The 14,762-nt window shown below is 54.8% G+C and overlaps 1 protein-coding gene across 3 annotated transcripts; it reads left to right on the forward strand.

Moving 5' to 3' along the window:
- The first annotated feature begins 1,855 nt into the window (after positions 1-1,855).
- On the forward strand, positions 1,856-6,636 carry LOC112317333 (calcium-binding protein 2). Of its 3 annotated transcripts, XM_024574444.4 has the most exons (7): positions 2,812-2,932; positions 3,404-3,580; positions 4,093-4,123; positions 4,894-5,028; positions 5,456-5,565; positions 5,679-5,826; positions 6,408-6,636. In XM_024574444.4, exons 1-7 carry the CDS (start codon positions 2,876-2,878, stop codon positions 6,431-6,433), a joined length of 684 nt encoding a protein of 227 aa, XP_024430212.2. In that variant the 5' UTR covers positions 2,812-2,875; the 3' UTR covers positions 6,434-6,636. The 3 variants fall into 3 exon arrangements, with proteins under 3 accessions (XP_045039368.2, XP_024430212.2, XP_045039369.2); XM_045183433.3 differs by lacking the exons at positions 2,812-2,932; positions 3,404-3,580 and adding an exon at positions 1,856-2,020; XM_045183434.3 differs by lacking the exon at positions 3,404-3,580.
- The last annotated feature ends 8,126 nt before the right edge of the window (positions 6,637-14,762 follow it).

Genomic DNA, 14,762 nt, shown 5'->3' on the forward strand with positions numbered 1-14,762 from the left:
TACGACCTTGCAGAAAATGGGGGAGCCCCCATCTCTGAGGGGTGTTTGCGGGGCTGCCTTGGATGCAGTGCACCCCCAGCCTGTGGGTCGAGGTGTGACCTGGGGTGCAGAGGTGCTGAAGGATGCTTAGGCGGAGCCTGCAAATGAATGGTCACCAGGAATGGTCATAATGAGCCCTTCCCACCCTTGACCACCCGGCCAGCAACCACTCTCCTGTCAACGCTGGCCTTTTCTCAGATCCTCAGACCTGCTCAGGGCTGTGTGGCAACTGTTCCCTCTGCCTTTGTGGCCACGGCTCCCTTCCCTTGGTCATGCCCACCACCCCTCTGGTCTTGGCTCACAGGTCACTTCTGTGGCTTCCGCAGGCCCCGGTCGCAGCAGGGTTCCCTCTCTCTGCCCTCTGGACAGCCCGTTGGGCCCTTCCCTGAGCTTAGCCCCACCACAGCCATTCTGCATTTGCTGAGCATGCACCTCCTGCCAGGCAGAAGTTTCCAGGAGGAAGGGACTGGGCTCCAGCGCCCGGAGGGCACCAGCAGGTGCTCCGCAAATGTTTATTTGCTCAAGATTCAGCCCCTCTGAAATTTTTCCAGCCTCTCGCCACCCATACCCTCCCCAGGGGCTACTGACTCCTCCCTCTCTCCACCCAACACCTCCTGTCGATTCCAGCGTCTGGGACACTCCAAGTTCACAGCTGATCCCTACTGGGGACCCCAACACTGGCCTGGGGCCAAGCCCAGGTTAAATGTGGGTGGGCAATGGCAATAATGTCCCCCTTCCCCTCTCTCCTCCATGAAACCCCCCTGATGCCTGCGTCAGTGCCCCAAGCACGTGAGAGTCTACTGGCCATTTTCTGAGTGACAGGTGCCGGAGAGCAGGGCCCTCAGGCAGATGAGGTCTGTCGTGAGGCCACAGCAGCCGGCCTCAGACACTTGCAGAAGGAATACATGAATGGACGGCCGCAGGGCCGCGAGAGGCCAGAGCCCGTGGCTCAGGTGGCAGGATCTGGTTCCCTCGGACAAAAGCTGGTGCAGGGGCAGGTGAATAAATCATGAAGGACCTGGAGCCGGGCTGGGCGGGACCACTGACCTCATTCTGGGAGGTGAGGAGCAGGCAGCTGTGTGGTGAGTGGTCTGGGGACATAATGAGGGGGCACAAGAGGCCAATGAGGCTGCCTGGGTCACCCCCATCCTTTTCCTTGAGAAGCAGGAGGTTGGAGGTGCTGGCAGGAGGGGGAGGGGGAAGGCAGGAGGTCTGAGGGAAAGCTGGAGGGCTTGTCTTTCAACAATCCAGGAGCCATCCTGGGGGAGGGGGGGATAGGAGAACAAGGATGGACAGACAGAAAGACAGACCAGTGTGAGAAAGAGCCCCACGCAACAGAGGGTGGGAAGTGACAGAGAAGGCCTGAGAGAGCACAGGTTGGCAGGGGGCTGGGAGCGGAGAGAGGGGCTGCGGGTGAGACAGGCACACAGAGATACCATGCGTGGGGCAGAGATCGGGGCAGAAGCAGAGGGGGAGGGAGCACAGGGAGAGTCTGAAGCAGGGGCCAGAGAGTCAGGGCAGCTGGGGTCAGCACAGCCCACCCCTGTGCTGTCTGTGGCCTGAAAGAAGGTTGGAGGGGGTGGGGTGCAGGGAGGGCTGGGATTTGGGAGAGGCATCGTATGAGTGGCATGGGGAACTAGGAAAGATGGTCCCTGGAGGGCCTGGGGCCCAGAGGGTGAGCAACAGGGAGGGGAGAAGCCACGACCCTGTGGGGACCACACCCACAGCTGCCCACTTGGCGACCCTCCTGCAGGACCAAAGAGACCAGAGTGGGGCGGTGACCCCGGCCAATAAGAGGTGCCAAGCCCTCGTCTCCATGGCCCTTCCCCAGGGTCCAGAAGGTGACAGACTCCCCACAGGGGACCTCAAGCCCTCTGAGGGCCCTGCAGGGCCCAGCCGCACCCCTGACAGCCCAGCAGTCACCAGGCGGCGGCTGCTCCTGCAGGAGCTCGAGGCCCAGGTGCAGGCGGCCTACGGGCAGGTAAAGTGGGCAGGAGTGTGGGATTGTCCTCACCTGAGGGGACCATGAGCAATCAGAGGGGACCCTACACCCCAGCTGGGGCCCTCTAGGACAGACCCAGGGCCGAGCCCAGGCAGCATAAAGCCTGGACACGCATGTTGAGGAAGGGGCCAGCCACTCAGTCAGCGGCTCATGAGGGAGGCTGGCTTCGCTGCCCACCGCTGTCCTTGCTGAGTCCTGCAGCAGGCCCACAGCCCCGGAGCTGGGGGGCTGGCCCAGGCAGAGGGGCCAAGGGCAGGAAGTCTGGGCAGGTACTCTGAGGTGAGAGCCAAGGTCCTGGCAGGAAAAGGGGCAGGGACTTCCCAGGCTGGGCAGAGGTGGTCAGCTCTCCCAGGACAGGCAGAGAGGAAAGGCTCTGCAGAGGTCATACCACCTGGTCTCATCTGCCATTCAGATGGGAGAGATGCCCCAGACCGCCCCGGCTTCCCCTCCCAGGTCCGGTCCCTGCTTCAGAAGAAACAAAATCTCTTCTGATTGAGAGATTAGGGGTAGGGGCTGAGGGGAGAGGGATGCTGGAGAAGGACTATCTGGAAGACCCTCAGGGGTGAACAGGGGGAGACTGGGCTTCCAGGGGGCCTTGGGCCCCGAGTGGCCCCCCTCACCAGCAACGATTCTCAGAGATAATCCCAGATTAGGACCCAAGCCCCTGTGCCCAGGGCTCTCTGCCTGCCCACCCGCCCCTGATCTTCCCCACAAAACCCTCAGAAAATCCCCTGCCTTGCTCCCAGACTCACTGGGAGAAGCTGGGGGCTGGCAGGAGCCCACAGCGTCTGTGGAGGCCCAGCCCTGGGCCATCCCCGGGACTCCAGGCTTGGCATGGTTTGGGGGCCCATGGGCAACTGTGCCAAGCGGCCCCAATCCCGGAGGCCTAAGGTAGGAGGGCTAAAGGGGAGAAGCCAAGGCTGGGAGCCGAGGCTGGACTGTGGAAGGGTCAGGTGGGTGGGCAGGACCCTGTGTGAGGCCGGGCAGGGGTTACAGGTAGGCACATCTGGGGGATGAAGGGGTTGCTTCCCACTGGGCCTCCCTTGCCAAGCTCAGCTGGCCTCCAGCTGCACACCCAGCTGCCTGGCCCTGATCTCTGCTACTCAATCTTGACCTGGGGGACAAAGAACTCGAGCTCAAGGTCCCACTCTGCCACAGGCTTTTGGGGTGACGTTGGCCAAGTCCTTTGCCCTTCCTGGGCCTCAGTTTGCCCAAATGAACAGTAAGGAAGGGGGCCTTCCAGCCTAGAGTATTAATAGGTGAGGGCCCCCTCTCTCCTGTGCCAGGTGCCAAAGACAGGAGAGGCGGATGAGCGGGGGTGCGGGCAGCCCCTGCCCCAGCTCACGGCCGGCTCCGCTGCAGGACAGCTGGCAGTGGCCTGGCTCCCCCCCAGGGGGCTCCCACCACAGCCCAGGCCCCAGCCTCAGCCCTGAGGAGCAGGGGGGCCCCAGGCCGGGCGTCCAGGGCTACTCGGTGCTCAGCAGCCTGGTGGGGCCTGCTTGCATCTTCCTGCGGCCCAGCATCGCGGCCACCCAGCTTGTATGTACGGCTGCCTGCCCCCCCGCCCCCCCCCCCCCCCCGCTGCCCTTGTTCCCTCACCCTGCCTCTCCCTGAGTAAGGGGGAGAGGACTGAGTGGGGAGGCTGGAGCAAAGGCATACAGACCCCGGGGACTGGGGGAGCAGAGAGAGACTCAGAGAAATGTCAGAGACAGCCACCCAGGGGTGGATAGGGAGGTGGCAGGGCCCCTAGCAGGCGGACAGTGACAATGAGGCCCCCACTCCTGGGACCTGCCCATCTCTGGCAAATGGGGCCTCGTGCACTAGAAGACGGTGGCAGCGGGGGGAGGGCCCTGGGAGAGGCCTGGCAGGTGGCAGGGAAGAGGGGAACCCGAGGCCCCCAGGCCCCCAGCAGGAACGGGTGGGAGGAACTGGGTCTGAGCAGTGTCAGACATGAGCCCTGCATGTGCGTGTTGTGGGGGGCCAAGTGGGGAGCCCCAAAGAACAAGAAGCAAGGGGTGCAGGGAATTCCTAACCACTCTGTGACCCCTCAGGACCGGGAGCTGCGGCCAGAGGAGATTGAAGGTAAAGGCTTTGGGGAAGAACTAGAGTTTCTGGAGTGGTGGGTGTGGGGGTGCACACATGGGAAGGGGGGTTGGCTGGGGGACCCAGCAGTCTCCAGGAGGACCTAGGAGCAAGAAGGAGGCTGCAGGGGACCTGTGCAAGGACACTGGGGACAAGACTGAGCAGGGATGCATTGGCAGAACCCCAGCTGTCATTGCACAGGTCAGGACCCTGTGTCGAGGGCCCCTTTTATGTTTGCTGACTCAGCAAACACTTCCTGGCGCCCACCGAGTGCCTGGCCCTGTGCTGAGCGCCGGGGTCATGGCAAACTGGACAGAGAGGGCCCATGTCCTCTGGAGAGAGACATTAATAAGTCAACACGCACCCATGGTGCTAAGTGCTTTCAACTACAAGTACAAATGGGCTGCAGGAGTCGGAATCTAGAGGGAAGACGTCCTTGAGTCCTGTCCCCTAAGGACCATGGAGGAGGGGAGAGGGTTCAGAACGTGAGCGCCGTGAGGTCAGGGATTTCCTCCCTCCCTCCCTTCTTTCTTTCCTTCCTTTCTTTTCCCTTCTCCATTGTCACATCCCCACTACCTAGAGCAGAGCTTGGCACGTACTCGATGCTCCTCAAATATTTGCTGAGAGAATGAATTTTAGAAATAGCATGTGCAAAGGCCCTGAGGCTGCAAAAATGTTTAGAAGGAGGGAATGACTGGACCAAGAGGAAAAGGGTCAATTGATCGAAACTGGGAAACATTGGAAAAAAAACTGACTGTCCTGCTCGGCAGAGCTTCAGGTCGCCTTCCAGGAGTTTGACCGAGACCAGGACGGCTACATCGGCTGCCGGGAGCTGGGCGCCTGCATGCGGACGCTGGGCTACATGCCCACTGAGATGGAGCTCATTGAGATTTCCCAGCAAATCAGTATGTGCCTCAGAACCCGCCCTCCCCCCCACCCCTCCCCAGTTCTCTAGAGGCCAGGACAGGGTAGCCTAGCAGCCCAGGCTCAGGGGGAGTGCCTCAGCCAGCTCCCAGAGCCCAGACCTGGGTCATTCTCAAGCCAGGACTCTGCTTCCAGAAAATCTCACCATCCCCTATGAGGTGGGCAGGGCAAGGACCACTCTTCCCATTTGTGGGATGAGGAAATCGAGTATCTGGAAGGTTAACTGACTTGCCTAAGGTCACACAGCCAGATCTTTGGAGCCGGGACTTAAACCCACCCCAACTCTTCAGGAAAATTAAAGAACACCATCAAAAACTACAGATGACTCAGCCCTTGGGGCCCGGAGGGAAGGAAGGGCAGAGGGCAGAGGAGGGGCAGGGCTGGGCAGGGGTCTCTGATGGTCCCCAGGTGGCGGGAAGGTGGACTTCGAAGACTTTGTGGAGCTGATGGGCCCCAAGCTGCTGGCCGAGACTGCAGACATGATCGGGGTCCGGGAGCTGAGGGACGCCTTCCGAGAGGTGCGGCCCGGGGCGGAGGGCGGGTGGGGCCCGCCTGTCTGCTGTGAGGGAGGGGCTGCGTGGGCGAGTGACTTGCCATTGGTGACCCAACACCACGCACAATACTGCCACAGTTTGACACCAACGGGGACGGCCGCATCAGCTTAGGGGAGCTCCGGGCGGCCCTCAAGGTCCTGCTGGGGGAGCGCCTCAGCCAGCGTGAGGTGGACGAGATCCTTCACGACATTGACCTCAATGGGGATGGCCTGATCGACTTTGAAGGTACCACCTGACACCGCACACCCTGGAAGGTTTTTTTAACAGATAAAGGCAGTGTCATCACTGCGTGCCAGGCCCTGTGGTCAGCACACCCCAGGCCCCTCCCAGTAAATCAGCATGAGAAAGGAACTATGATTATTACCCCACCAGCAGGAGGAGGAAGTCAGCTCTTAGGAAGTGGAGGTGCCCCATGAGAGGAGGTGCCTGGGGCCCAGACCTGAGTCCAGGCGCCTGACCCAGAGCCCAGCTCTCCCTCTACGCTGTGCTCCCACAGAGGGAGAGCCAGGCTTAGATAAGCATAGGGAGCCAAGGAAAATCCGGACGTAGGAAGTCTCCAGAGTAGGGCCCCCAATTTTTCCTGAGCTTCCTAGTGGCCAAAGCAAGGAGAAAAATAGGTTCTGTTGTACAAGATGCTTCCTGTCCATAAGGCGAAGCCCCTCTCCTTAGCCTGGAGACCTGTTATCTATCAGGTCCAGGAGACCTCCTTGTGGGCCCTGCCCTTGACCACACTCCCTCACACCTCAAGGTCAGTACGTTGGCCTCATCCAGACAGCAGACCCGGAACCTTGGCTTTGTCTTGGCAGAGTTTGTGCGAATGATGTCTCGTTGAGCCTGCACAGAAGCTGGAGGCAGCGGAGGGGACTTGGGATGACAGCCACTGCTCCCCAGTGTGCCCTGGAAGCCCATCGCCTCCACTGGGACACTCTGCCTCTCTTCCCTGCCCCGCCCCCCTACCTGTGTGCAGTGCCCTTGCCTGCCCTCCTTCCACCCCTCCTCCTCCACTAAGCCCCCTGCCCATCTGTTTCTCTGACAATAAAGTACCTTCAGACCTGAGGAGATGGCTTTCACCTCTCACTCCCTCATCCTGGAGGACCCACTATTTGGCCCCCCAAAATTAAGTCCTGAGCCACAGACACCTCCACTGTGAGCTCTGGGTGAGCAGGGGCCCTCTCTGGAGCCTGGACCCAGCCCACAGCAAGTGTCGGGAAAGGTCCCTGAACAGGTAAACCCAACCTACTCCCAAGGGTGTGTGTTGGCCGCTCACCCTGGACACGGCTCCTGCCAGGCCCAGGATCACTCCGGAGGGCGGAGCAAACGCGTGAGGGTTTCCCCGAGATCCACCTCATTCACTCTGGGAACAGCTGCTCAGAGGCCTTCTGGTCAGAGGCCTTCGAGAAAGCACTTGTGTTCTTCCCAGTTTTAATTCTCTGCTGGGAGGAGTGGCTCATCTTTCAGGCTCTGGCTGTTGGTCCCTTCAGCACACACCTCAGCTTCTAGGCTGCCCTCTCGCTCTCCCGGGGGTGGGGGCCCCAGCCGCTGAGCCAGCCTGGCGGGTGCTAGGATGTGTGCCAAGCTCCTCCCCTGGATGGTCTTTGCCTCCAGCTCCCCTCACATTCATGGGGCTTTCTCGCCTCTCTCCCTCCGCCTTGCTTCATCTCACTGTCTGTTTCCTGGGTCACCCAAGTGACACGTCTGCTCACTCCAACCCTGCCCTGGTCTTCATAGCCCCATTTTCCAGATGGAGGAAACCCAGAGGCCCAGGCTAAGTGATGGGCTGGAGGTCCCACGGCCCCACTGCCCTCTTGGCTGCGGTCCATGTAGCGCACGCTGCCGAGTTGTTGTTCCTACAATGTCACTTGTACTTGGTGATGCTCCTGTGCAGGGGCTGGCCACGATCCCCACTGGTCCTCAGGTTCACCCAGACCCTCTGCCTGGCACCTCTCTGGGAGGACAAGGCAGGAGCATAGAGTCACGTACAATTAGGGTGAAGTGGAGGCGGGACTTGCACCCAGGCCTGGGGACTCTACAATCACAGTGCCGACAAGAAAGGATGCCTCGGGGTCAGAGCAGACCCAGCATGGGCCTCAGCCTCTTCTAGCTACAGGGAAGGCCTGGTCTGCCGGGTGCAGCCTGCCTGGGAGGCAAGATGAGCCCTGACCTCGTGGTCGGGAAGCGGTGGGAGCTTTCAGCCTGGTGCTTGACCCTCATCTTCGCTGCTGCCAATAGGAAGGCCTTGGGACAGAGCGGGCGGGCAGCCACTGCTGCCCTGCCCGGCCTGGAGTGTGGACTCCGAGGTGCCAGGGCTGGCTACCGCAGCTTCAACACCACCCTCCTGGAAGATCCCAATTAATCCTTAATCCTCAATTAGCCGATCTCTCCTGGCAGCCAGTCTGGCAGGCCTAGGGATGAGGAGGCGTCACCCCAGGCCAGCAGCTTCACTGGAAGCCGTGGGCCCACCCCCCCACCCCTCTCCACCAGCTGGCACAGAGGGCATTGCTGCTTGAGATACCTGTTCTCTCTGCAGGGATTGGAGGGGGTGGTGATACACGCCAGGGCAGGGCCAGAGCCCTACTCAGAGTTAGACTCCCATCACCCTCTGGCTCCCAGCCAGGGAGTTGCTGGGACGGACTTCATTGTCTGCAGTGGGTCTGCTGGCATCAGAAGTGCCCGCAGCTCCGCCAGGTCTCACACGTGCCCTCACACCCTGCAAAAGCACTAGCCCAGCAGGTCTCCACAGATAACAGCAGGAGCAGGAAGCGGGCCGGGAAGCAGCAGCAGGCAGGCAGAGCCGGTGCTGAGGCCAGAAGAGGAGCGAGCACCTGCCAGTCACAGCAGGCCAGAGCCACGATCCTCTGATGTTCCATGAGAAACTGGACATTTAGATTTTTACACTAAGTCTATTTTATTTTTTAGTGCATATTTTTTAATTTTTAATATATTTTATTGATTATGCTATTAGGGTTGTCCCATTTCCCCCCTTTATTCCCTTCTGCCCTGCTCACCCCCTCCTACCTGCATTCCCCCGCCTTAGTTCATGTCCATGGGTCGTACATATAAGTTCTTTGGCTTCTCCATTTCCTATACGATTCTTAACCTTCCCCTGTCTATTTGGTACCTACCAATTATGTTTCTTATTCCCAGTAACTTTTTCCCCATTTTCCTCCCCTTCCCCACTGATAACCTTCCATGTGACCTCCATTTCTGCGATTCTGTTCCCGTTCTAGTTGTTTGCTTAGTTTGTTTCTGTTTTTGTTTTTGGTTTTTTAGGTTTGGTTATTGAAAGTTGTGAGTTTGTTGTCATTTTACTGTTCATATTTTTGACCTTCTTTTTCTTAGATAAGTCCCTTTAACATTTCATATAATAAGAGCTTGGTGATGATGACCTCCTTTAACTAGACCTTGTTTAGGAAGCCCTTCCATTCTAAATGATATCTGCCCTTCCATTCTAAAGGATAGCTTTGCTGGATAGAGCAATCTTGGATGTAGGTCCTTGCTTTTCATGACTTGGAATACTTCTTTCCAGCCCCTTCTTGCCTGCAGGGTTTCTTTTGAGAAATCAGCTGACAGTCTTATGGGAATTCCTTTGTAGGTTAACTGTCTCCTTTTCTCTTGCTGCTTTTAAGATTCTCTCCTTCTCTTTAATCTTGGCTAATGCAATTATGATGTTCCTTGGTGTGTGCTTCCTTGGGTCCAACTTCTGTGGGACTCTCTGAGCTTCCTGGATTTGCCTGTCTATTTCCTTCACCAGCTTAGGGAAGTTCTCCATTTTTTTTCAAATAAGTTTTCAATTTCTTGTTCTTCCTCTTCTCCTTCTGGCACCCCTATGATTCTGATGTTGGAAAGTTTAGAGTTGTCCTGGAGGTTCCTAAGCTTCTCCTCATTGTTTTGAATTCTTGTTTCTTCATTCTGTTCTAGTTGAATGTTTATTTCTTCCTTCTGCTCCAAACCGTTGATTTGAGTCCCAGTTTCCTTCCTGTCACTGTTGGTCCCCTGTACATTTTCCTTTATTTCACTCTTCATAGCCTTCACTTTTTCCTCTATTTTGCGACCATACTCAACCATTTCTGTGAGCATCCTGATTGCTAGTGTTTTGAACTGTGCATCTGATAGCTTGGCTATCTCTTCATTGCTTAGTTGTATTTTTTCTGGAGCTTTGATCTGTTCTTTCATTTGGGCCATTTTTGGGGAGGGGGTCTCGGCGCACCTGTTATGTATAAGGGGAGGAGACTTAGGTATTTGCCAGGTCGGAGCAAACCATTTGGCTGCATTGTGATGCTGTATGTGAAAGAGGGTCCGAGAGGGAACAATGCCACTTGTTCAGCTCTCTGCTAGCTTTCAGTCACTTCTGCCACTACCCACAGGCAACTGGGCCCTTCTGGTGCTGAATTCCAGGTGGGTGGTTTTGTGTACGTTCTGGGACCCTGTGGGTCTCTCCAAGGAACTCTCCTGTGAGGCTGGGAGTTTCTCCCACTGCTGCCTCAACCCCCACGGGTGTTGTCAGTGAGAGGTTTTGAGACTTTATTTCTCCACGCTGGGACCCTGGGTTGTGAGGTCTCTCTTGCTCCCCAATTGTTCTTTCCAGTCCACCAGTCCATCTGCATGCGAACCTGCTGCCTCGCCCAGTCCTCCAGCTGCAGCTTTGCCCTGCGTCCTCTCTGACTGGCTGCCCATGTCCACCCCTCCTGCCGGTCTGGGTGAGTGTTTCTTCTTTAACTCCTTGGTTGTCGGGCTTCTATACAGTTCAATTTTCTGTCAGTTCTGGTTGTTTTTTGCTTTTAAATTTGTTGTTGTCCTTTTGGTTGTGCAAGGACGCACAGTGTGTCTGCCTATGCCTCCATCTTGGCCAGAAGTCCCACTAAGCCTGTTTTAAATAGTTTGAATATAACATACATTCAGCAAGGTAAATAAATCTTGAGTAGAGCTCAATGAATTTTTACCTGTCTGTGCACCCAGGTAACCATCACCCAGATCAAGATACTGTGTCCACTTATTTTAGGACAGTTCTAGGTTTACAGAATTCTTTCGAGGGTTTACAGTGAGTTCCCATATACCCCACACCCCGCTTCTCCCATGTGTTAGGCCAGGTTCTCCAGAGAAACAGCACCAATAGGAGAGGCGTATGTGTGTGTAAAGATATCTATTATAAGTCATTGGCTCAGGTGATTAGGGGGGCTGGGCAGTCCCAAGACCTGCAGCCAGTAAACCAGAGGCCCCAGAGAGCCCGTGGTGTAGTTCCAGTCCAAGCCGGAAGGCCTGAGAACCAGGAAAGTTGATGGTGTGATTCCAGTCTGCGGTCAGGAGAACACAAGTGTTCCAGCTCGGCGGTCAGGCAGGCAAAGGTCCCTCATACTCGGCCTTTTCTGGTCTGTTTAGATCTTCAGCTCATTAGATGAGTCTCGCTACACTGGGAAGGGCGATCTGCTCTGTTTAGTCCACTGATCCAATGGATGGTAGTCACACCCAGAAATACCCGCACACGCACACACCAGACTCGTGTTTGACCACGTTTTGGGGAATCCCATGATCCTGTCAGGTTGACACCTAACCCTCGTCACCACACTATCCTTAACACCTTACACTTTTATGGTACATGTGTCGCATTTCATGAACCTCCACTGATACACAATTATTAGCTGAAGTCTACATTTGATGCAGATGTCATCAGTTTTTCCCTGATTGTCCTTTTCCGTGCCAGGCGGCCATCCAGGACACCACATCGCATCGGGCACCGTGTCTCCTTAGGCTCTCGGCTGTGACGCTCTCTCAGATTTTCCTTGTTTGTTTTTTAAAAATGATTTGACAGTGTTGAGAAAGACTGATTGGGTGTTTTACATAATGTCTCTAAACTGGGATTTGTCTGATGTCTTCCTGATTAGTCGGGGTTACGGGTTCGGGGAAGAAGAGCTCAGAGACAAAGTGCTATTCTCATCCGTCACATCAAGGTGTACATGATGTCACCCTTGATGTTGGCCTTGATCACCTGGGCAGAGACAGTGTTCATCAGATTTCTATGCTATAAAGTCACTCTTTTTCCCCTCCCTTTATACACTATACCCTTCAGAAGGAAGTCACCATGGACAGCCCACATTTAAGGACAGAACATCAACATAAATTACTTGGAATTCTTCTGTATGGGAGATTTGTCTCTTCTCCCCCACTTATTTATTTGTTTGTTTACTCAATCAATCATCTGTATGGGCTCATAGGAATTTATTCTATACTTTAAGTTTAATCTAACACTATTCTGTTGTTGAAATGCCCCAGTGTGGGCCATTGGAAGCTCTTTCAGTGTGGGCTCCTGTCTCCCTTTGACATACCCCCATCATTCTGGGGTTTGCTCTCTAATGCTTTATTATTTTTATTATTGTTATTATTTTTATTTTTAGAACGAAGGGAAGGAAGGGAGAAAGAGAGGGAGAGAAACATCAATGTGAGGGAGAAGCAGGAACCAGTTGCCTCTTGCATGCGCCCCGACCACAAATCAAAGTAGTGACCTTTCCCTTTGTGGGACAATGCCCAACCAACGGAGCCACAGTGGTCATGGCTGTTATTATTATTATCACTTTAAAGCTGAGTTTATGGGGGTAGCACTGGTTAATACAATTATTTAGGTCTCAGGTGCACAGTCCTACAGCACATCATCTGTACATTGTACCGTGTGCTCCCCACCCCAAGGTAAGTCTCCTTTGGGGTTTTGTTTTTGTTTTCAGCATTCTATTACTTTCTGCAGCACAAAATACTCCTGCATCACGATGAATATTTACTGCCAAGTCCTAGGATCAGTCACTTCTGCAAAGAACTCTGGCTCATTTTATTGGAGAATGGGGTTAGAACCCAAGACTTGGATGCTAGATTGCTTCTGGGCCCTCACAGGTGATACAGAGTGAGGACATATGTGCGTACACTAACCTGTGTATATACACACATTTATAAATGTTTCTGTATGTAACCAACTGTATCAATACTGAGCTAACCAGAAATTCATCTCGATGCCTCCAACTCCAGTCCACTACTGCATGGATCAGCCTGGCTAGACTTAGACCTCCCCTGGCTTAGCTGTGACTTCTCATTCCCGTGGTGGGAAGTCGTCTGTCCTACAACCGCCTCATGTTCAGTGCTGGCGCACCTGTGCAGTGGCTCAGCATGTTAACCCGTACCCCCATGGGAAACCCCCTCACCACTGCAGTATAGTTCCTGCTGCAGTTCCTGTCGTCTGTGTTCCTGTAGAACCCACTCGTTTCCAGATCAGCACCTCATTCATTCCCCCACCCTTCAGAGAGGCTGTTTCATACATTTGCATACAACACACATTCTTTTGTCATATTCTGCATCCCATCCTGGGATCCTTGGCCACCTAAATGATTTTTTTAATTTTTTTTTTTTGGAGAGGGGGAGGGAAGAAGAGGGAAAGAAACATCAATATGTGGTTGCTTCTCGTGCCCCCCCAACTGGGACCTGGCCCACAACCCGGGCGTGTGCCCTGACCGGGAATCGAACCAGCGACCCTTGGGTTCACAGACCTGCGCTCAATCCATTGAGCCACACCAGCCAGGGCTAAATGATTTTTTAAAAATGTACACACATTAAAGTTTACTCTTTGAGAAATGGAAATGTCTTGATTTCCCCGCTACAGTATCCTACAGAATAGTTTCACTGCCTTAAGAAGAAAGTCCCCTATGCTTCACCTATTCAATTCCACCCCTCCACACCCCTGGCAATCAGTATGTTTTTACTTTCTGTGTAAGTTTGCCTTTTCCAGAATGTCATATAATTGGAATCATACAGTACGTGGCTTTCTAAATTGGCTTCTTTCATTTAGCAACACGCCTACCTGTGTCATTTCACGGTTAGATGATTTCCTTTTATTGCTGAATAATAGTCCATTGTAGGAATATATCACAGTTTGCTCACCTATTGAATGCCACCTCTCCTGAGAAGATTTCTGCGTGGTCACCAGGCAGGCCCCTCCCTCTAAGTCCCAATGCACCCTGTCCTAGTCTCCATATTGTCTTACTGGACCACGTGCCTTCACCTCACTGTCTTCCTTGAGACAGGAGCTCCTTTAGGGTCGAGGCCATGGTCATTCATTTCCATACCAGTGTCCAGCACAAGGCTTGGCATAGAGGACAGAGTCAGAAAGTGTTTGTTGGGTGAGTGAGTGAGTGTCCTGGGGATAAGAAAAATCTACAGACTTGGGGGCATGAAGGGCACACAAAGCCAGAGGTTTTAGGGAGAAGTGGCCTGGGAGAAAGGGTTAATGTTTGGAAGAGAGAGTAAGATCTAGGGTAGTGAGGAATGAGATGAGAGGGGAGGGGTCTGGGTGGAGAAAATGGAAAGATTTTGAGGCACTGGAGTGAGACAGAAAAGAGAATGAAACTATAAAGCAGTTTATGAATATTCATTTAATCCACACAATCCCATAAAATAATTATTAGCCCCTCCATTTTACAGACGGAGAAACAGGCATATTGAGGTAAGAACTTGCCCAAGGGAGAACAGCTAGTGGGGCAGTGTGACATTCCAACTGTCACTCGGACTGGTCGGTGCTCTTTTGATACAGGGCCCGGCATGTGGGATTTGACAAGGGTTAGCAGTTCCTACTGTTGTCATTATATGGCACAGGCGTGGAGGGTCTTGGGTGAGCAGGTCGAGGGGTGTCTGAGGTCGCCTTTGGACCTAACACTAGCCTAGACCCCAGAACGAGGCAATTTGGAAGAGGTGCTCGGGTGGCGACTGTGAGGGACTCGTTTCCATGGGAACAAACGAATGCTTTAGGAGGGCGCCTGCGCAGATCCGGAACAGGTTGTTGAACCGGCGAAAGGTGACGTAAAAGCGCACGGGGTGAGACGCAGGGCTCGGAACGTCAAAGCCCTGCGTCCTCCGGCGTCTGGGGCAGAGGAAAGGCACGCTCTGAGGCGGTGGCAGAGGCAGCGACAGCATCTCCAGCTGGGCCGAGACCGGGTGGCGCGGAGCTTACGTGCGAAGCAACGAAAATGAGACGTTAGGGCGGTGCCTGTGTCTCTGAAGACCCTCCCGCGCATATACCGGCAGACCGAACCCAGGTCCAGGCTTCCGAGGCCCCGCCTCTCGAGTCTTGGGACTAATCGGTTTGAGAGCGCGCGGCCCGGGCCACGAACTCTCCAATTGCGGAGGGCATC

This window comes from Desmodus rotundus, chromosome 5, assembly GCF_022682495.2.
Source record: "Desmodus rotundus isolate HL8 chromosome 5, HLdesRot8A.1, whole genome shotgun sequence".
NCBI classification, from domain to species: Eukaryota; Metazoa; Chordata; class Mammalia; order Chiroptera; family Phyllostomidae; genus Desmodus; species Desmodus rotundus.

Bases quoted from the DNA above. Each gene is read 5' to 3' on its own strand.
- LOC112317333 (XM_024574444.4), top strand. From the start codon at position 2,876: ATGGTTTGGGGGCCCATGGGCAACTGTGCCAAGCGGCCCCAATCCCGG. The intron at 2,933-3,403 runs GTAGGAGGGCTA...GCTCCGCTGCAG, and splicing joins CCCAATCCCGGAGGCCTAAG to GACAGCTGGCAGTGGCCTGG. The intron at 4,124-4,893 runs GTAAAGGCTTTG...CCTGCTCGGCAG, and splicing joins GCGGCCAGAGGAGATTGAAG to AGCTTCAGGTCGCCTTCCAG.